The sequence below is a fragment of the Pygocentrus nattereri genome, chromosome 19 (assembly GCF_015220715.1).
Source record: "Pygocentrus nattereri isolate fPygNat1 chromosome 19, fPygNat1.pri, whole genome shotgun sequence".
NCBI classification, from domain to species: Eukaryota; Metazoa; Chordata; class Actinopteri; order Characiformes; family Serrasalmidae; genus Pygocentrus; species Pygocentrus nattereri.
In genome coordinates this window covers 30,662,348-30,683,440 of record NC_051229.1, presented here as the reverse complement: position 1 = coordinate 30,683,440, position 21,093 = coordinate 30,662,348, and the positions used below count along the sequence as shown (strand labels likewise).

The 21,093-nt window shown below is 41.8% G+C and overlaps 1 protein-coding gene across 3 annotated transcripts in view; it reads right to left on the bottom strand.

The window, feature by feature from the left end:
- The window catches only part of tgs1 (trimethylguanosine synthase 1), a 38,835-nt gene that overhangs the window by 2,030 nt on the left and 15,712 nt on the right, over positions 1–21,093 (bottom strand). For 2 of the 3 annotated variants that reach the window (XM_017705987.2, XM_017705988.2), the window contains 5 exons: positions 20,537–20,882; positions 20,176–20,343; positions 7,184–7,327; positions 5,376–5,592; positions 1,633–1,711 (listed from right to left, as the gene is read on the bottom strand). In XM_017705987.2, coding sequence (XP_017561476.2) covers positions 1,633–1,711; positions 5,376–5,592; positions 7,184–7,327; positions 20,176–20,343; positions 20,537–20,882 — 954 coding nt within the window. The remainder of the gene's footprint in view (positions 1–1,632; positions 1,712–5,375; positions 5,593–7,183; positions 7,328–20,175; positions 20,344–20,536; positions 20,883–21,093) is intronic. The other variant, XM_017705990.2, reaches the window with a different exon arrangement.

The window sequence follows — 21,093 nt, the reverse complement described above, 5'->3', positions numbered from 1 at the left end:
CTTCCTTTCTAAGCAAAGAGACATGCTTAAAATGACTGCAGATGGTACGATATCGATGGGGCAGATTGGGAATATGCTGAAAAATGATGGAATGTACACTTCCATGGCCACCTAGCACCTAGGCATGCAGACTGCTTCCACAAACATTTGTGAAAGAATGGGTCGCTCTCAGGGTGGACAGAAACACCTGTGGATGGTTTCACATTTGAAGCAGCTTGATTTTCTCCTCTAGGCTGTGATTTTTTCACCGTAGATCATCAGATGTAGATGTTAGAGATAACATATGACGTCAAGTGTCTCTACTGCTTTTATACAACAGTTAAATAAATACAGTGAGAAATTAATAAACTGGCCGTGAACGCAGCGTTTAATATGTTTTAATGTTCAGTTCCTTCCTCCTAATTATAGCTCCTTAACGAGCAGCTTGTTGCTACGTCAGAGTAACGAGCTCCGCCCACTTGCTGCTCAGCCCGCAGTTCGTTCTCCAGCTCCTTACACTAAATTCCCAAACTGTCGTCACCACTGAGCAGCTTTTGTTTTTTATTGGGTCAGTTTTATGGCTCAGTCTGATTTGGTCCGACTCTGAAGATCAGACACGTCTGGCGAATGGTGTTGGGTTCATTTCTGGCTGATTCCAGGTTGTTCAGCTGTTCTTCCGTCACAGCTGCCGACTGAAAAGCTGCTCAGTGGTGACAACAGTTTGGGAATTTAGTGTCGTCTCATCTTCAGAGTCGGACCAAATCGACTGTCGGTCAAATGTGATCTTAACAGTGTCCATTTTCTGTTTGTGGCAAAGTAAGAAGTAAAACCATTCAAATATCTCTTACAGCTGTCAAACTTGTTGCTTAGCAACAGCATCTCAGCAGAGCGATAGTGTTTGTGGAAAAACCAGTGATGTTATGATGAACTAACAGCATGGTTATAACACCTCTCAGCCAATCAGCTTGAATGGTCAAAACTAACTGTGGTATAATTCTCTGTATCTTTAAATATTTTCTTAAGAAAACTCTTTGTTCTTTGCCTTTTGCAAGTGGCTCATCTTATATCTAATGTCTGAAACATCTGAAAATGAACAGCATAATGTACATTTTGACTGGAAGTTAAATGAATGGAAGAGGATCTCAAGGTACAGTACAGTATGTAATACAGAGAACAGCTCTGAACAATGTTTTCCATGAACTTCTATTCAGATCATGGTCAGAATCAATGGTATTCCCACTAAATCATGTGTTATTCCCATCACACATCCCACAGAAACTCACAAAGAAACTCACAGCAGGAATTAGCATATTCCATGTAGGCGTTTGGGACATTGAAAGCGTTCATTGTGATCTGGTCTACGATCGACAGGCATATGAAATTTCCATGCGACAGACAAGATAGGTCATCTTTTATGGCGGTGATGGCAATGCGTGATCTGAAAGATCTTCAGCATCCCGAGGTCATTTGCACAGACATTTGAGAAGGCTAAACAGAGCCGAGGTGTCGGTATTCCCAAGAACAGATACACAAACACAAAAACAAGTCACCTGGCACCTCACATAAGGCCCACCGTACAACCTCATACATGATAACTAACCTATGGCAGCACGTTCCTCTGTGATTAACATCAAACTTCTCCAGTCGTCTTACCTGCTCCATATCAGCGTTCCGAGGGAGAAAATACACAATGTTCTCCGAAATCATTTTGGCCAGCCTGAAAATCTCAAATGTAAAGGGTAAAGAGTTAAGGAATTTCCACAACATACATGATCATTATTGTAATAAAAGGAGAAAAACTGGTAACACTTTATTTGGATAGTCCACTTTAGATGCTTTGTAGATACTTAATTTACTTTCAAGTTATATTCAACTAAATATCTAATAAACTGACTACAATTTTCTTTAACTCTAAACCTGCTTTAACCCTGCTCATAACCCTTACCTTAACCTAAACCCAACCCTCACCCTGGTCCTAGCCTAACCCTGGCCCAAGCCCTACCCTTAACCCTACCACTGTTTAGAATCAACTGAGTTTAAACAGAAAGTTATGTTAACAATTTGAACATGCGTAGATAATCTGTAGAAGACTTTCCAAATAAAGTGAGAGTAAAGAATTTAATCAATTATAACTTTACTTTTAATCATTCAGTGTGGTTTAACGTAAAAAGGTGCACTGCAGAGAAACTTGGTGGTGATGATAGGAATCACCCATGAATCTACACGTGTCTTCTGAATTTTTGTGTGAAATTGTTGATGATGGTAAAACAGTGATAAATCTGAAATAAGTTATCTTTGGATGCTACTTTGCCTCCTAACACCCTACATGTACCTCCTACCATGAATGGAGCTTTAAAAAAGGATTCAGACATCAACAATTTTGACTCTAGAACTGCATATTTCTAGAAGACCACTCCAGATAATCATTTATTTATCCAGGAATTAAAAATATATATGAGTCAAATTCCACTCTAACTTGTGTACTTATTATAAGTGTTAGGAGTTAATCATTGCTAGGTCAAAGTAGGGGGACTTTTTTGGCTGGGCTCATGCTTTTCCTGGTTGTCCGACTGCATGAAACTTTCATTGGAAGCAAGTACAATGAAGAAATAGCTGTTTTCTTTGTTGTGTTTATGACACCACCCACCGCACTAATGTGTTATATAGTTTTTACACAGTTCAACCTCCACAATATGTAGTCAGAGCCAAAATATATTTGGTGTCTGAAGTTTTTTTTGCTTTTTTTACTTGTGCCCTGGAACTAAGGCTTTGTTCACACAGCAGGCCAAAGTGGTCCAAATGCGATCTTTCTCCTCAAATGTGACACAGATGTGTGTCTGTGTGTCAATGTTGTCAGCAAAAACACACCGAATCTGACATTTTCAATTCCGATTCGAGACGCTTTCATATGTGGTACTCAAATCCGATACGTAGCATTGCAGTGCGCCTCAGTCTGAACAGCCCGATCGGAATTCATGCGACTTTTACATCAATCCAATTCAATATTCGTCATAATTTCATGCTGCTGAGACTCAAACATTTAGGCTGATGTTTCTGTACCTAAAAAATAGAAGAGACACAGGTTTCCAAAGAAACGGTCGAACGTGGCCGGAGCAGACCGAAGCAACTGGCGTTCCTTGGCAGTTATGATTGTTTACCTTGGGATGAGCAGCGTGAAGCCACGTGAAGCTCTGTTCTTTCGCACATGCGGGTCAGTTAAGAGCTGATATCACTTACAGATTACATTTAAAAGATATTGTGAACAGCCACATAAAACAAATCTGATTTGGGCCACTTTTACCTGCTGTGTGAACAAAGCCAAACAGGCTAATGTAGTTAAAAAGTAATTGAAGTATACAGTAAGCAAAACTGTGACCACCCCCCCTGTCCGTAGTATGTGCCACAGCACATATTTGTCTTCCTAATATGTTATATTCAGCAAATAAACAGTAACTGTGCCTTTAAATTGAGGTGTGTTCGCTGTAGAGGATCTGTTCACTTACTTTTACTTAGTAAATCAACAGGTCATTTGACCAGGGCTGCACACATTCCCTCACATGAGTCTATGTACACCAATCAGCACTGTGCAAACTATATGCCTAGATCACACTTATCTCAAACCACAGGAATCTTAAATAGACTTGCCTATGTGGGTTCTCACACGATGACATACTGTTGCCTGTAAAAACGGAGACGTAGCTAAAAACAGTACTACTGGCTATTCGGAAGTCTTTTCTAGAAGAAGTGTAACAACACATTCAGCCCACAATATGATTCGATTCACAACACTGGATTCACAGTTTGGTTTTCTCATGATATTCTGAAGAAAAATCAAATGAAGACAAATTAAGGCTATAATTAAGTTGTTGCACAGCTTACGAACGACACTCGTTTTCCCCAAAAACGTGGACCTTTTACTTACAGGGTAATCCTATGTAGGTAAGCCTTTGACCTGATGCCTTTATTACTATCATTAAAATCAATCAGGCAGACTGGACACAGCCTTAATGATACTGCCTTGCAATGTGTAACTTCATTTTCTTTCCTTACTTTGACAATATTAAATTTGGCTACTTTAATGTGACAATTGTACCAGGACATTTATTCCAGTTTTCAAGAGGCTATTTAATCCACATTATTATATGCAAGTGACTGCACGCTGTTGTATGCAAAAGTGAACAGCCCCAGTTAAATTACATGTAAACGTTGGCTTTCTATGTGACAAAAAGTTAACACACAGAAAATCAAGTCAAAAATGACTTTAAATCTTAGTGCACAATGTTTGTGTTTGCAGAGTGTAACAGAAAAAATGAAAACTTAAAACTTAAAACCATTAAAAAAAATCATTTTTTTACTCCCCAATATATCCAATTCAGCAAATAAAGAGCAATTTTGCATTAAAGTGCACAGAAGTGTGCTCTCTGTAGAGGTGGTTGGTTAGTGTAGTGGGTAACACCTCTGCCTTCTACACTGTAGACTTGGGTTCAATCCCCACCTGGGTACGCACCCTACACTATACCAATAAGAGTCCTTGGGCAAGACTCCTAACACCACCTTCGCCTACCTGTGTAAAAAGATCAAACTGTAAGTCACTCTGGATAAGAGCGTCAGCCAAATGCCATAAATGTAAATGTAGAGGATTTATGTACTTCCAACAAAAGGTAATTTGGCCTACAACTGTATGCCAAAGCTAAAGTAGGGTTTAAAGTGAATTTAATCGGACATAGCCCAGTCCACCGCAAAGCATATGATGATTCTCTGACGAGCTTTCAATCCATACTGCATTTGTGTTTACAAACAGAAGAGCAGATCTTTTTTAATGAAGTTATTGTCTTGTTTTGCTGAAAGAAGGAAGCATTTTTATATTCACCACCATTTGGGCATCTCGACACCGAAACAAAGAATAACGTTGGAAGTACAGATTTGACCCTGTCAACTGTAACTCCTTTTAAATACCACAGCAAAATAAAAGAAATGACTTTAAGGGTTAAGCAAGTGGCGCATGTTTTTCTCAAGTTAGGTGATACTTTTTTAATCCCACAAACGGGGAAATTCCACCTCCACATTTAACCCATCCGTGAAGTGAAACACCACATACACACTAGTGAATACACACACACACTAGGGGGCAGTGAGCACACTTGCCCAGAGCGGTGGGCAGCCCTATCCACGGCGCCCGGGGAGCAATTGGGGGTTAGGTGTCTTGCTCAAGGACACCTCAGTCATGTGCTGTCAGTGCTGGGGATCGAACCGGCAACCTTCTGGTTACAGGGCCGGTTCCCTAACCTCCAGCCCACGACTGCCCCCAAAATTCCCTCAGTGATTTTATTTATGACTAATTGACTTTACTAACTAATCTTTGCAGCCCTAAAGGGTAAGGTGTGTTAAAAGGATATCCATCGGGGCTCATCATGGTTTTGATGTTGAAGACTTCAGCGCTGAGGTACTCTGGGCCTCCCCATGGAGGGCTGAGGAAAACCACGTCGGCCCGTAGGCGTGGGGCCAGCTGAAGGAAATCACCCTGGATGAAGTCGATGCGCTGGGCCACTCCGTACACCTCGGCGTTGTGGTGGGCCAGCTCCAAGCGCACCGGGTCGATATCGATGGCTATCACTGAGTGACATACAGGCAGAGAAATGATCAGGGTTTCCTTTGTGGTTATCACTTCGCCTACGTTTGATATTTTGAGGAGTCTTGCTTCCTTTTGTCTTAAATACACACTACTCTGCTACAGCTGTTAAACCTTTAATCTGCAGGCTTTTCAGTAACTACTATAAAATAATCGGTTACTATTTTACTGCTGGCCATTAAAACTGCAACACTTGGAAAAATGCATCAGAGGTAAGTCATAATAAAGTGCGAGTGCAGTACATATGCAAATTATGTGTGCGAGTTACACCTTACAGACCTGGTATAGAAGCAAATGAGCACAAGAGTTTTGATATTGATCGATTTCATCTTTGGCATATCTGTGCCAAATATATGTGTGGTAAAAGTGTAATAGTTTAAAAATCAGAAAAAAAATTCTTAACGCTTGATTTAATAACCTAAAGTTTTCAATATCATTTATAATACTAATAATGAGCAAAAAATAGAAAAGAACAATAGTCCTAATAATTTGTGCACTAGTGGATGTAATTATTTTACATGCACAATGATATAAATACATGCTGCAACTATCTCAAATTCAATTTAAAGACGTATTACACTGTTCTTGCATTATACTACTGACACCGCTGAAAAAAAACAAAAACAAAACAAAACCATAAAACACATCACATTTCATTATAATCCAGTGGTGGATAGTAACTAAGTAAGTCTAATTGATTACTGTATTTAAGTAGTTTTTTACTTTACTGAAGTTTTTCCATTCTGGGCGACTTTTTCCTTTCACTCCACTACATTTCAGAGTCTAATATCCGACTTTTTCCTCTGCTACATTTTGAGAAATCTGTCGTTCCTTTTGGTTTCTGTGTGTGTAAAAACGTAACATGTCAAAACGAAAGAAGTGCAAAGCCAGAGCACCAATCAGGGCCCAGCGGTCACTTTGTTTAGAGCTGGTTTTCAACGTCAGCACAGCAGCGTAAAACTTTGGGAGAGTCTGTTCAACATAAATGATGAACTAACTTTGTGTAATTAGAGCACAATATAGAAATATGTCCACATATGCAGTCGAGACTGACGCGGCTTTTTTCTGAATTTCTACAAACACCATTTCATTTTATAGTAAATTAGTTTGGGCTGGTTTATGTTTATGAACAGAGGACTACAGATCAACATAGTAAAGGAGCTCATCTGTGATCCTGAGTTTAAAGCCAGTTTTTATTAAACTTAAACTTGGAACTAAGTTGTAAATAAATCTTAAACTGAAACTTTGCTTGTGTGTAAAAAGTGATTTCAGAGCCACTCGGTTCTCCCTGATGGAAACTGTTTACCTTCAGTGTTTTGTGCTTATGATTATTTTAATAGACGTCAGCGTCACTAATTAAAGACGTTCTATTAAAAGACTGGTTTACCAAGAGAGACGCTGGAGGACTTTCACCTGAAATGAGTTCATGAAGCCAGTCTGGTTATAAAAATGATAACAGGACATCAGAGCCGTAATTACTCTTCGAGTCCGTCACGATTGGCCCCTCCCAGTCTCCACATTAGTCTGAATCGACCACACGATGTTCAGAGATGCGTGTGTGGAACATGTGTGTACCTCTTTTCCCAGTGAGGGCGAACTGAATGGCGTTCCCACCCACTCCACAGAAGGCATCAACGATGAGCTGCGTATCGTACACTTCTCGCACTCTCTGAGCGATGTGCTCAGCTATCTTCTCAGGAGTGACAGAAAACCATCCCTCTGGGGACAAAACAGAGTCAGACAGAGTCAGTTTCTGTAAGTAAATCTGACCTACAGACATTCCATACACAGCACCGTCAAACTGAAACCACACAACCTACAAAACGTCATGTGACAGTGTGACGTAATGACAGCATTTACTACAACACTGTGAAAAGATACAGGTGCAAAAAGATACTTTGACATCTCTTCAGGGGGTGATTTTACACATTTTCACCAGCCAGATGCAGTGCAGATGTAAAAATTGGGAAAGAACTAAAGCACCACTTCATCTTAACCTTTCCAACTCCTTGAGACCGCCGGTCGTTCCAAAATCGCCCTTCATCATATTCTTCATAACGTTCATATTTCATAAGCTCCATTCAGAAGCTGGGCGTCATTTGAGGCTGTAGCTCTTCTCTCCAGTCAAATAGACGGTGACGTCATTTTAAACCCTTATAATAAAAGAAGCTGAACTTTGGAATTTTTGGCTTTCAGCAGCAAATTGTAAGTATATAGCTGTATGTTTGTCCATAAAACACATTTTCTGTTCATTTGAGGGGAGCTCTCATGAAAATCTAAATAAAAAAACCGCACATTTATTTTATGCAGTTACTGAATAACTTGAACTGAACTATAACTAACCAAACCATGCGTCTCATTTTTGTTGATTTCTAGTTTTCTACATTATTTCAACACACCAGCTGTTCTTTACATTGTGTAAAAATTTCATGATTGAATTTCATGATCTTCACATTGACTTACATTGAAAGGTAAGAGTGTTTTTGTCCTCTCCTGTTGAGATTTTGGAGATACTTGTTTTTCATTGGACAGCAACGATATTAATTTTAGGCTTATGAAGCAACAAAACTCGGCACAGGAGTGTCCATAAAGCTCAACACTAATTAAGAGTGGAAAGATACCATGAATGTCCGCAATTACACAGACTGTACCTTTGACGTCTGGCCAATGGGCAATACAGCCCCTCTATGTTTAAACAGACTGAGCAGATGAGAACAACAAAAGAATAAATGATTCTCATAAACCAATTCAATGTTATCCATAAGTTCAGTGATGGATAGTAACTAAGTAAGTCTAATTAGTTTCTGTACTTAAGTAGTTTTTTGAGTATCTGTACTGAAGCTTTTCCGTTCTGGGCGACTTTTTCCTTTCACTCCACTACATTTCAGATTCTAATATCTGACTTTTTACTCCGCTACATTTTGAGAAATCTGTCGTTCCTTTTGGTTTCTGTGTGTATAAAAACGTAACATGTCAAAACGAAAGAAGCGCAAAGCCAGAGCACCAATCAGGGCCCAGCGGTCACTTTGTTTAGAGCTGGTCTTGACCTGTTGGTCATACAGACCCAGTGCAGCACACGGTTCAACGTCAGCGCAGCAGCGTCTGTTCAACATAAATGATGAACTAACCTAACTTTGTGTAAATAATAAATAAAAAAATAATAAATAAAATAAATAAATAAAAAATATTTCATTCTCATAAATGAAATATGAAATGTGAAATTACACTTTCATAAATTTGTTTTTGCTAGTTTATGTTTATGAACCACTTGTATTTAAAGCAAGTTTTTATTAAACTTGTTTAAATTTAAGCAAAATTTCATGAAGCGAGTCTTGTTATGAAAATGATAACAGGACATCAGAGCCATAATTACTCTTTTAGTACTTTTACTTTTGATACTTAAGTACATTTGAAGGCAAATACTTTTGTACTTTTACTCAAGTGGAGGTCTAGAGTAAGGACTTCTACTTTTACTGGAGTAATATTTTACCTTTGGTGTCTCTACTTTAACTCAACTACATGCTTTGTGTACTTCATCCACCTCTGCATGAACTGTAAATTATGATCAGCACCAAAGAAAGTGAAGTTCTCACAGCAGATTATGTTAGTGGCAGCAGAGTTACACCTCAGCTTAGCGTATCTTAGCGCACCACAGAGCAGGTTAGACTCTTTCTTTGTCGCTTCAGCATCACCTTCTCGACTTCACCCTAGACATAGGACACCACAGTTCTGCTGTGGCATACAGAGCTCTTTTAGCCCACTAACGTTAGCTTCTGAAGCTACTAAGGGGCGTATAAAAATTACATCACTGAGCCAGAATTAAACTTATGTAGCGGTCTCTGGCTGGAAGTGGGACGCCTAGCATGAAGCATGGCTGATAAATAAACAGACAGGCTACCGTCCATAATTATAAACCTACAAAGCACACCTATGTGGCTTGTTTCTGATAAAATGGCCAGTATTTGAGTATTTAAAAGTGCTGTTTCCATATATACTAGGATTGTAATGACACATAAATTTGACAATAAGTCAAAGTCCAGTGTGAGGACCTGGGTACCTGGTGAAAGCATTATAAACACAAACAATTGGATTTCTTAGTGTTGGAAGACAAATATAATTAAGAAAATATGAGCAGCACAGATCGACACTTTCATCTTCTACTATTTTTAACAGTTTTTACTATTCATATGCATAAAAATGGGGGTAAAAGCGGGTTCTGAATGAATTCTCGCCTGTATATGAGAGTGAAAGCTCTTGCACAGGCGAACAGGGGATCTGAGAGACACTGGAAAGTTTAACAGACCATGTCCTCCAGCTTCTCTACAGAGACCAACACCATCTGTTTACAGCTTCCACAAACCCATCTTTGGTTCTTTTCCGCTTCTTCTACTTCTCTGTCCTTTGAGAAAAGAACACCTGCTCAAACAACAATCGCAGGGGGCCACACAGCCCATCACACAACTTCCTGTTCACTTCTCCGTCATTCAGCAGAAGGGGGCGCCACATAGGCCTCTTCAATCCCCTCTTCAACACCAGAGGGCACCATGGTGGTCTTTTTCATATGCAACAGATGATCTAGGTACAAACTGAAGCCTTGGAATGCTCCAGCATCTCTCATGAGTCAAAGCAATAAACAAACAAACAAACAAATAAATAAAACTTAAGGGAATCCTTTCAGTGTCCAAAGTAAGAGTGAATGACATAGCAATGGCCAAAACATTCTTACTTAACTAATATGCAAAGATGTAATCATTATCAATCCAATATGATTATTATATCAGTTATAATTACCAGCTGAAAAATCTGATGTGATAATCTGGCAACCCGTTTTTCCATGCTGATACATGTAAAAATCACATTCTTTCAATGACACCAGTTTAAGCTGCTGCAATCTGATTGCCTTTCGTCTCAGTTTAGAGTAAATCCAATCATCCGGCTCAGTGTTGAGCGCTGTTGAATTCGACGTGTAACAGGTTTATTAGCTTAACCTTGTTTTAAACAGATTTCGCTGGTGCAATCCATCCATAGTCATTTGAACAGAAAATGAGGCAGCTAGCATCTTTGTACTTATAATCTGTTTTAAAGGGCAAGTCCACCCAATTTGTCAAAATGTCTGAATACTTCAGCCCTTGAGAGGTAAATAAAGTTATTGAGAGTGTTTTGATGTGAAAAGATTCACTGTAGAGAAACGTACCGACTCAGGAACCGGGGACGCAATTCCTACAACACAAATGTACCCATTTTATTTACTATCCAAAACCACCTGTGAACCTACACGTCTTCTGAGTTTATATAAAGGTGGTAAATCTGAAGAAATAAGTTTTCTTTGGGCACCATTTTGCCTTACAACACCCTGCGTTTACCTATCTGCTAAGAATGGATTAAAGTAGGTACATTAAAATACATTTTAAGCCAAAACTATCACAAAACAATGTGTCAGACATCAGGCAGCATGTATCTAACCATATCATGTAATAACTTTCAGTGGGGGAGCTTTTAGAGCTGGACGTCTGGTTCCTATCACCACCACTGTGAGCAAATCTGACTCAGCAAGTTTCTATAAAACAGAGCATTTCACACCAAACCACTCTGAATGACTTTGTTTTCATCTCATCCATTCAATGATGTGGATTTTTTGGAAATTTGGTGGAGTTTAAGGTTCTCAATTTTTGAGAAAACTGGCAATGTTGTTGAAATATGACTGAATTATACTGTATTGGATTTGATGTTTGGTTGTTGGACAGTATAAGATTGTTAGATTTGAATACTGGCAACACTCAATTAGTTTGCAATTAGCTGAGGCTGATGTTTAACACATTGGGCATGTTTTCTGTTCCATACAGACTAAAACTGACCAATTAGTGACTGCAAACAAACATAAGTGAGATTCCCCTCCAAGCCAGGCTGTGCCAAACTGTCCTACTTTATAATGTCTGAGGGTGTCTGTGAGTTTATTTTACATCAGGGGACCTTAAGGCTCATGTCTGAGGCTCCATTTACAGTGAGACCACTCTACGTTTACCTGATTTACAGTTAAAACAACTATATATATATATATATAATAAATAGATATTTCTGAGGACATTTCCTGTTAGTAAAACTAAAGGAAAAACAAAAGTTTGAACTACTCAGAGAAAATGAGACTCCAAATAACCATGCAAGACCTAGTAGACACCAAAACTGTCCCCGTCAGATGAACAGCACTTAAAGCTTCCATCTCTGAGAGAGAGGAGAACATCAAGCTGCTTCAGATCTGAAAACATCCACAGGTGTTTCTGTCCATCCTTCCACTGTGAGAAGACCACTCAGCGCTGTGGGTCTGAAAGGATGTGTTTCTGTTCAAGAAGAACCTCACTGAGAAAAGGAGACAGACACATCAAACAAAGAAGCTGGACAATGGACTGACCACCCCAGAGCCCCGACCTCAACACCACTGAATGCGTTTGGATTACTTGGATTGTGAGAGGCAGAAAATGTGAACAACTTCCAAGACTGAACTTCTGAGGTGTGGAAGCAAATTTCTGAAGTTTTTTTTGGAAGCCTAAAGGCCTCCAGAGTCTCCTGAAAAGAACGGAGGCTGTAATAAAGGTGAAGAAAGGCCACACTACATACTGGACATGGTGGTTTGTTGAGGCTTCTGTGTAAATCTTTAAGCTTTCATTCCCTGATGCTGAACAATGAACAGCTTGTCTATAGCGGCCAATGTGATTGAAACACACAGCGTCTTCTGATTTCTGCACAGTCGTGTAGTATTTAAAGCTCATTTAAGGGGCACAATTGGATTGATCAATTTTGGAATATTAAGATGAACAAAAGTGCTAATTTTTTGGCCAAATAACAGCGTCGAGCCATTTTGAACTGCAAGAAATACCCCAAGAACCCAAGTCTATTTTACCATCTATATGACCTCCTTTCATCTGTGTATTCCATGTAAAAATAACCCCAACATGCCAAAACAAACAGTTTCAATCCGAGATTTAATGACATTCTGAATTATTTCTTAAAGGATCTTAATCAAATTGCAAAAAAACTCAATGACTTGCTGCCACTTAAAGCACACGTTGTTATTAATTCACTCTGCTAACGTGAGAAGCGTACGCCACGTCCCTTCGAGTGGTCCTGCTGTGACGTTCAGAGGCCTTTGGTAAGCGAGAAAAGCGTGAGGCGGCATCTTTGGGGAGAAATGGCAGTAATCCTCTTCATACAGTCACGCAACGTACAGCTCACACCACTAGGGTGGGCTTACAGAGAGAATCTTCACTCTTGCTCTCTCAATCCAGCAGAGCTGTAGAGTTGAAGGCAAGCGCTTTAGCTCTCTCCGGCTGTGGAAAGAGACCGTTGGCTCTGTTGACATGAATAAGAGAGGAGATGTGAAGGCTCTGATCTGGATTTCAAACGGAATTCCTTATGACTGGAGCTCAGAGTAACACGTAAAAACACATTAGTCGTGCTGCCTTGGAAAAGGCTGCCGCCAAAGCTCGCTCTATTATGAAGATAGCGCTTCTAATATAAGATAACAGGTTCTTTCACTGACTCGGAGATGCAGAGCATTTGACACCCTCAACTGATGTTCAACAAACAAAAAAAAGAGTCACTCTGACCTCGACAGCTCTCTGGTTTAACACTTGCTATCAGCACCAGTGAAGGAAAAATACTTAAAATCAAATCCAGTGGTAATGAAAGAATGAAGTGTGCCTATAAAAGAGATTGCAACATGTCTGCGACGGACTATACAGGCGTAAGCAAATGGCCTCAAACTGCCTTAGTGAGCAGATACTGGAAGGAATATTTAAAGGAATAATTTAGCAGAAAAAAATAACTTTTTTTAGGATTGTCCTGGAACTGTCCGACAAAATACATGGAAACCGTCTGGAAACATTTAACTGGTTTGTTTATACTACATTTTTTTCTTGTACAACTACATTATGGATCGTGATCAACCAAAAGGTCAACAAGGGTCACTCGTGAGTCCCTATGCAACATACTTTTGTCCATTTAGCTTGTGGATAACAGTACAACAACTGTGGCATCAACTCTAAGGCCCAGTCTTATTTCTTCTTTTTACCCCGATCCCTTGGTTTCGAGTGTCACCCTAACCCCTTGGAACTGAGTTACATAGGGTATTGGTTGAAGTCTTGCCCTATGAAATGGGACAAACCCTCAAATTAAAAAGAAACACACATTAACTTCATTAACAGCTACTCGCGCTGTTAATGCTACGACCTGACCCGTCTGCAGTGACAGCAGAGGAGGGGAAAGTTCAGCTCCTCACTGCTGGGCTTTAGCTACAGTTAGGGAATCATATGCTTTCAAAGAGGGGGGCAATTATTTATTATCGCCCACCGCCAATTCATTGGTGATACAAGGCTATTCACCAGCTTCTTGTTTGAATTTTCCCATTCCACCTTAAATGGTGCAGCAGTTACATTTTAGGTGCTTCAGGTGTCAATACTGCTGGACTATTTAAGGTGGAACTATTTAAGAGAAAGTTAGCTAGCTAGCTACCGAGACAGCGATTTTTTATGCTTGTTACGAAGAAAACGACCATAATACAGAATACGGCCTGTAAAAATCATTGAAATTTTCTGTTCTAATTAGCCTGTTTCAACCTGATCTGCACTACAGTCCCCAGCATGCAGCGCCACAGTGTGTGTTCTGACCCCCCTTCACCCAGCAACCATCTATGGGCAGTGGTTACACAAAAAAGAAATGCCTGGTGTCTGGTTCAAGCAAACAGGCTAAACAAAAACTACCTAAAACAATTTTAGTATTTAGTGCCGATTTTGCTGTTGCAGTTTTGGCAGATGTTGCATAAACAATGCCCTGTTCAGATCATCACGGCAAAATGTAAAAATGAAATAAACACACAGCTGGTCCACCAAAATGTTGACTTTTTCATATGGCGCTTTTACAGTTTGACACTCTTGCTCTAGCGCAAAATCAATAAAGACACTAAAAATGTCTGATCTACAACAGTTGGAGTGAAGGAAGAAACGGATACTTCAGATTTTCCACTCAGCCATTGCTTTAATATTCTGGCAAAGCTGTTTCAGTTACAAGTTCCAGGCTGTTTGGTCTTCCAGATGGAAGATGCTCTTCTGACTGGAGAGTGTGTGTGTGTGTGTGTAAGTGAGTGCGTGACTGTGTGTGTGTGTGTGTGTGTGTGCGCAGTTACTCAGATAGAACAGCGGTGCAAGTGGAGCAGGAGTGAAGCTCTCAAGGGCTGACTGAAAGCTGCAGCCTTTTCTGTGTGTGTGTGTCTCTCCCACCCTGTTCCTCTCTTTCTCTCCATCGTTCCCTCCTTTCCCATTTTCTCCTTCCTCTCTGTCTCTCTTCCTCCCTCTAGCCTTCCACCACCAACATTTTACTCTCTCTATCCTTCTCGCTCTGCCTTAGAGACTCTTTCTCCCTCCTACCTCTACATCTCTCTCTGCCTCCCCTCTCTTCAGTTCATCTGGCCTTCCCCATTTCTCTTTCTCCCTTTATCTTTCTTTCACTCCTCAGCCTTTCCCCCCTTTCTCTTCCTCCACCTCTCCCTCTAGCCTCGATCACTCTCTCCCTCTCTTAAGCTCTCCTCCTCTTCCTCTCCTTGACTTCTCTCCACTTCTTTCTCTCTCCCCTTCATCTTTCTCTCCCTTTCAATTTCTACATTTTCCTCAGCCTTCCCCCCTTTCACCTCTATCCCTCCATCTCTCTCGCCTTCCTCCAGCTCTTCATTCCTTACTCTTCCCCCTCTGCCTCAATCTCTCTACCTACCTTCCACACCTCCATCCGCTCTCCACCATTCCATCCTTATCTTTCTCCCACTCTCTGAGCCTCTCCCCCTCTCTTTCACCATTCCCTCGTTTCTTGCTCTCTTTCGCCCTCCTGTCTCTCTCTCCACCTTTCTGCCACTTCTTTTTCGCACTCTCCCCATCTCTCCCTTTCACTCCACCTGCATCTCCATCCTTTTCATCTGTCTCGCTGCCCATCTCTCCAACTCTACCTTACCACCAGTTGTTTCTCTACCTTTTACCTATCTATCCTTCTCTCTCTGCCTTTCCGCCTCTCTCTACCTCACTCTCCATCCCTCTCTCCATTATCTCTCTCTACCCCTCCCTCTCTCTCTCTTTCTCTCTTCACCACTTCCTCCTTTCTCATTTTTTCCTCCTTCCTCTCTGAGTCTCTCTTCCTCCCTCTAGCCCTCCACCGCCTACATTTTACTCTATACTTCTCTCTCTGCCTTAGAGACTCTTTCTCTCTCCTTCTACCTCGACATCTCTCTCTGCCTCCCCTGTTTTCACTTCATCTGCCCTTGTCCATTTCTCTCTCTCTCTCCCTTCCTCTATCTCTCCTTCTTTCTCTCCTCAGCTTCCCCCCTTCTTTCTCTCTCCTCTACTCTCCCCTTCTCTTTCTACATCTCTCAGCCTTTCCCCATCTTTCTCTCTTCACCTCTCTCCCTCGCTTTCTTCACCTCTCTACCTCTCCCCCTTTCTCCCTCTTTTCCCTCCTTCCCAACTCTCCAACCTTTCCACCACCTGTTTCTCTTTCTTTCTTTCTCCACATTTTTACCTCTACTTCTTTCTCTGCCTTTCAGCCTCTATACCCAATCACTCTCCATCCCTCCCTCCCTTTACGCATGCATCTCTCTCTCTCTCTCTACTCCATCACTCTCCATCCCTCCCTCCCTTTACGCATGCTTCTCTCTCTCTCTACTCCATCACTCTACATCCCTCCCTCCTTTTACGCATGCATTTCTCTCTCTCTCTCCCTCTCTACCCCATCACTCTCCATCCCTCTCTCCCTTATCCTGCCTCCCTTTACGCATGCTTCTCTCTCAGTCTCTCTCTCTCTCTCTACCCCATCACTCTCCATCCCTCTCTCCCTTATCCTGCCTCCCTTTACGCATGCTTCTCTCTCAGTCTCTCTCTCTCTCTCTACCCCATCACTCTCCATCCCTCTCCCTTATCCTGCCTCCCTTTACGCATGCTTCTCTCTCAGTCTCTCTCTCTCTCTCTCTCTCTACCCCATCACTCTCCATCCCTCTCTCCCTTATCCTGCCTCCCTTTACGCATGCTTCTCTCTCAGTCTCTCTCTCTCTCTCTCTACCCCATCACTCTCCATCCCTCTCTCCCTTATCCTGCCTCCCTTTACGCATGCTTCTCTCTCAGTCTCTCTCTCTCTCTCTCTCTCTCTCTATCCCATCACTCTCTATCCCTCTCTCCCTTATCCTGCCTCCCTTTACGCATGCTTCTCTCTCAGTCTCTCTCTCTCTCTGTCTCTCTCTCTCTCTCTACCCCTCTCTACCCCATCACTCTCCATCCCTCTCTCCCTTATCCTGCCTCCCTTTACGCATGCTTCTCTCTCAGTCTCTCTCTCTCTCTCTCTACCCCATCACTCTCCATCCCTCTCCCTTATCCTGCCTCCCTTTACGCATGCTTCTCTCTCAGTCTCTCTCTCTCTCTCTCTATCCCATCACTCTCTATCCCTCTCTCCCTTATCCTGCCTCCCTTTACGCATGCTTCTCTCTCAGTCTCTCTCTCTCTCTACCCCATCACTCTCCATCCCTCTCTCCCTTATCCTGCCTCCCTTTACGCATGCTTCTCTCTCTCTGTCTCTCTCTCTCTCTCTACCCCATCACTCTCCATCCCTCTCTCCCTTATCCTGCCTCCCTTTACGCATGCTTCTCTCTCAGTCTCTCTCTCTCTCTCTCTCTCTCTCTCTCTCTCTACCCCATCACTCTCCATCCCTCTCTCCCTTATCCTGCCTCCCTTTACGCATGCATCTATCTCTCTCTCTCTCTCTCTCTCTCTCTCTCTCTCTCTCTCCCTCTCCCTCGCTCTCCCTCTCCCTCCCTCTCCCTCGAAGGGTATTATTCTGGTCCAACGTCAGTATTTCCCCCTGTAGACACCGGCAGGTCATCAGCCTCCTGTAGCTCAGACCACACGCCTTCAGCTACAGTTTGTACCTCTGTATGTGGCTATAAACAGTGATACATCTGACCCTTTAACCTTTTTACAAATGAAACCAAGCCAAAAAAAAAAAAAAAAATGTAATCAAATTAAACAGCAGAAGAACCAGCTGTCAAAACGTTCAGATTTTCTGTCAGCCTAGGTAGATTTAGTCCCCACAAAGAGTTAAATACATGCCCCCTAATCTCCCCCCTTCCACCCACACAGACACCCACAGCTTGGTTTTGGTCACACATACCCCACCTCTCTGTCACACACGCGCTCACACCTCCACTGTGGCTGCCACTCAGTTCCGCTCTCTGCTCTGGTTCCACTTCGGTTAGGCCAACAGGTTTGGCTCTTTTTTCCTAGTCTACTGACGATTTAAAATTTTTCCATAATGTTCCGCTTCACCAGTTGCTCCGCCAAAGTAGCTCTAGTTCCACTCAGCACATATGGCAGTATATTTGGGCTGTAAATGGACAGAAATGAAATCTCATTTCCATAAACCTTCATTCATTTTGCAACGTGAGCTCTTGCGATACATTTAGAGGCCAGGAGCAGCAGAACAGGCAAAACCGAGGAAAGCAGAAAGAAAGGGAAGTTCCAGTTCTCTGACTCAGCCTTGATACAGTAAAGCTGACTGTGCATCTTTAACCTCTTATCCTCCAGGGTATGTTCTGGTTTTTCCGTCTGAATCTACATGACCAACTCATGAGGCAAATTACTCAGTAACTACATGAAATAAATGTAAATTTTTATTTTAGTGATTTACTCATTCATTTTTTGTAAAAGCCCCCCTCAAATGAACAGAAAACGTGTCATGGTCACACACATGTTGCTATATGCTTACAATTTACTGCTGAAAGCCAAAACTCTTAGATGTTCTTTGTATTATTTTATAAAAATAAAGTTTATAGTTTATAGCCCAGATTTGGGGAAAAACGGGTCGACTTTCAGTAGAAAAACAAACAGAGTTCAGCTTCTTTTATTATAAGGGTTTTAAATGACGTCACCGTCTATTAGACTGGAGAGAAGAGTTACAGCCTCATATGACGCCCAGCTTCTGAATTGAGCTTATGGAATATGAAAGTTATGAAGAATATGACGAAGTGTGTTTTGGGACCACCGGTGATCTCAAGGAGCTGAAGAGGTTAAGTGCGTAATAATAAAACCATTTTCAAGAAGGTGATGCCTGCACAAGAATTCAACATTGTGGAAATTCATATTATTCGCCTTATTTACAAGCATCTTCTTTGCTATCTACATCAAAACCTTTTCAAGCTTCTGCAGTTTGTTTGAATTTAAGGAAGCACAGTGTGCCAATTGGACATGTTACATTGCCCCTAGGTGTGAGTGACTGTCTGTGTCTGTCTGTCTGCCCTGCAATGGACTGGCGACCTGTCCAGGGTGTATCCTGCCTTCCGCCCGATGACCGCTGGGATAGGCTCCAGCATCCCCCCCGCGACCCTGACGGAGAAGCGGCTTAGAAAATGACACGTTTATACAGAACCTGAAGCAAAATCAGCCCAGGGAGGTGGGAATAGGTTGTAAAATAAATTCTAAAATAATAGGTTGGGTGACTCAAAACAGCTTACATTTAAAAACCTGCACAAATTCCTAAGTGTGTCAGCCAATCAGGGTTAATATGTTAGCCAAGTGTCTTTCGTAAGGAGAAAATGATGTAGAATTTGTCAATTGCTGCTAATACATGGAGATATATAATATTTACCACTGAGATATGTATAAAATAAATAACGATGTAGATTGTTATGAAAACACTTTGTAGTTCTACAGTTACAGACTGTAGTCCATCTGTTTCTCTGATACTTTACTAGACCCCTTTACCCTGTTCTTCAGTGGTCAGAACCTCCATGGACCCTTACAGAGCAGGTACTATTTAGGTGGTGGATCATTCTCAGCACTGCAGTAACACTAACACTGTGTGTTAGTGAGTGTTGTGCTGGTACGAGTAGATCAGACACAGTACTGCTGATGGAGTTTTTAAACACTGCATCCACTCACTGTCCACTCTATTAGACACTCCCACCTTGTCAGTCCACCTTGTAGATGTAAAGTCAGAGACGATAGCTCATCTGCTGCTGCACAGTTTGTGTTGGTCATCCTCTAGTCCTTCATCAGTGGTCACAGGACGCTGCCCACAGGACTCTGTTGGCTGGATATTTTTAGTTGGTGGACTATTCTCAGCCCAGCAGCAACACTGAGGTGTTTAAAAGCTCCAGCAGAACTGCTGTGTCTGATCCACTTGTACCAGCGCAACACACACTAACACACCGCCCAAATAGTACCTGCTATGAGAGGGTCCATGGGGGTCCTGACCACTGCAGAACAGGAAAGAGGGCTAAAGGAGTATCAGAGAAACAGATGGACTACAGTCTCTAACTAGAACTACAAAGTGCAGCTATACAGTAAGTGGAGCTGATAAAATGGACAATATAGTTATAAGGTAGGTATATTTAATGAAGTGGCACAGATTTCTAAGATTAATTCAATTACGGTTCTTGAGGGAATAATTCAGTGTGTCAAGATATTTCAAGCTCACTACGTTGTGACAGAATTATTTTGGTGTAGTTCAGAATATCTGAATCAACTTGTAAGATGTCCAGTAGAACTGACCGTGGTCCAGTTTGATGCCCTCATCGAAGCGGGAGAAGAGGCGGTAACGCTGTGCCCAGTACTTGGCCAGTTCCGGCTCTGCTGCGATCTCAGGGGGCACGTCCACTTCTCGCCTCCATCTTTTAGCCTTCTTCTTTTTCTTCTTTTTGGTGGACGCCTCTGTATCTACTGAACAAACACTGCTTCAGATTCATAAAATATTCACTGCCTATCATTACAAAATGGATTTTCAGACAAATTTAAAACTATTTGAATACCCACAAGCACCCCAAGTTAGTCTTCAACATGTGGTGTGTGTGCAAAATCATTTATATTAAAAAACACTGAGAAAAGCTCCAGTATAAACACAATCCACACTGACCTCCCTGTTTGTCCTTTGGAGCGTCAGGGAGGAGGTAGTCTGGAATGTCTAGAGGCTGGAGTTCCCCCCTGGGGTCAGAATCGCTATCCTGCAATGGATCTGAGTCCGGTGCTGCCAGTGTTTCAGGTTCTGGTTCTGGCTGAGTTAAAGGCTGTGGCTCTTCGCTCTCCATAGATCCTGAATCAGGCTGAGGCTCCCTGCATTCCTCCTCATTCTCCTGCGGACGTAGAGTGCCTTGTCCATCCACTGTACTTACTCTGGCCTGTAAAGTTGTGCTGCCCAACACTGATGCTGCTTCTTTCTCAGAGTCATTCTCAGTTTGGATCCTCTGCAAAAAACTCTGTACCTGGAAAGCAGAATACACGAATAAAGAAATATGTAAGAGGAAAAAGTATCAACTACGGAGGGATGCAGTGAGTGACGCAACCACACTATGATTTTGTGTGGTCTACTGCATTGTGGCTGAGCTGCTGTTGTTCATAGATGCTACTATTCCGCAATAATAGCACTTACAGTTGTCTAGGGCAGATCTAGTAGAACAGAAATTTGAAGAGCTG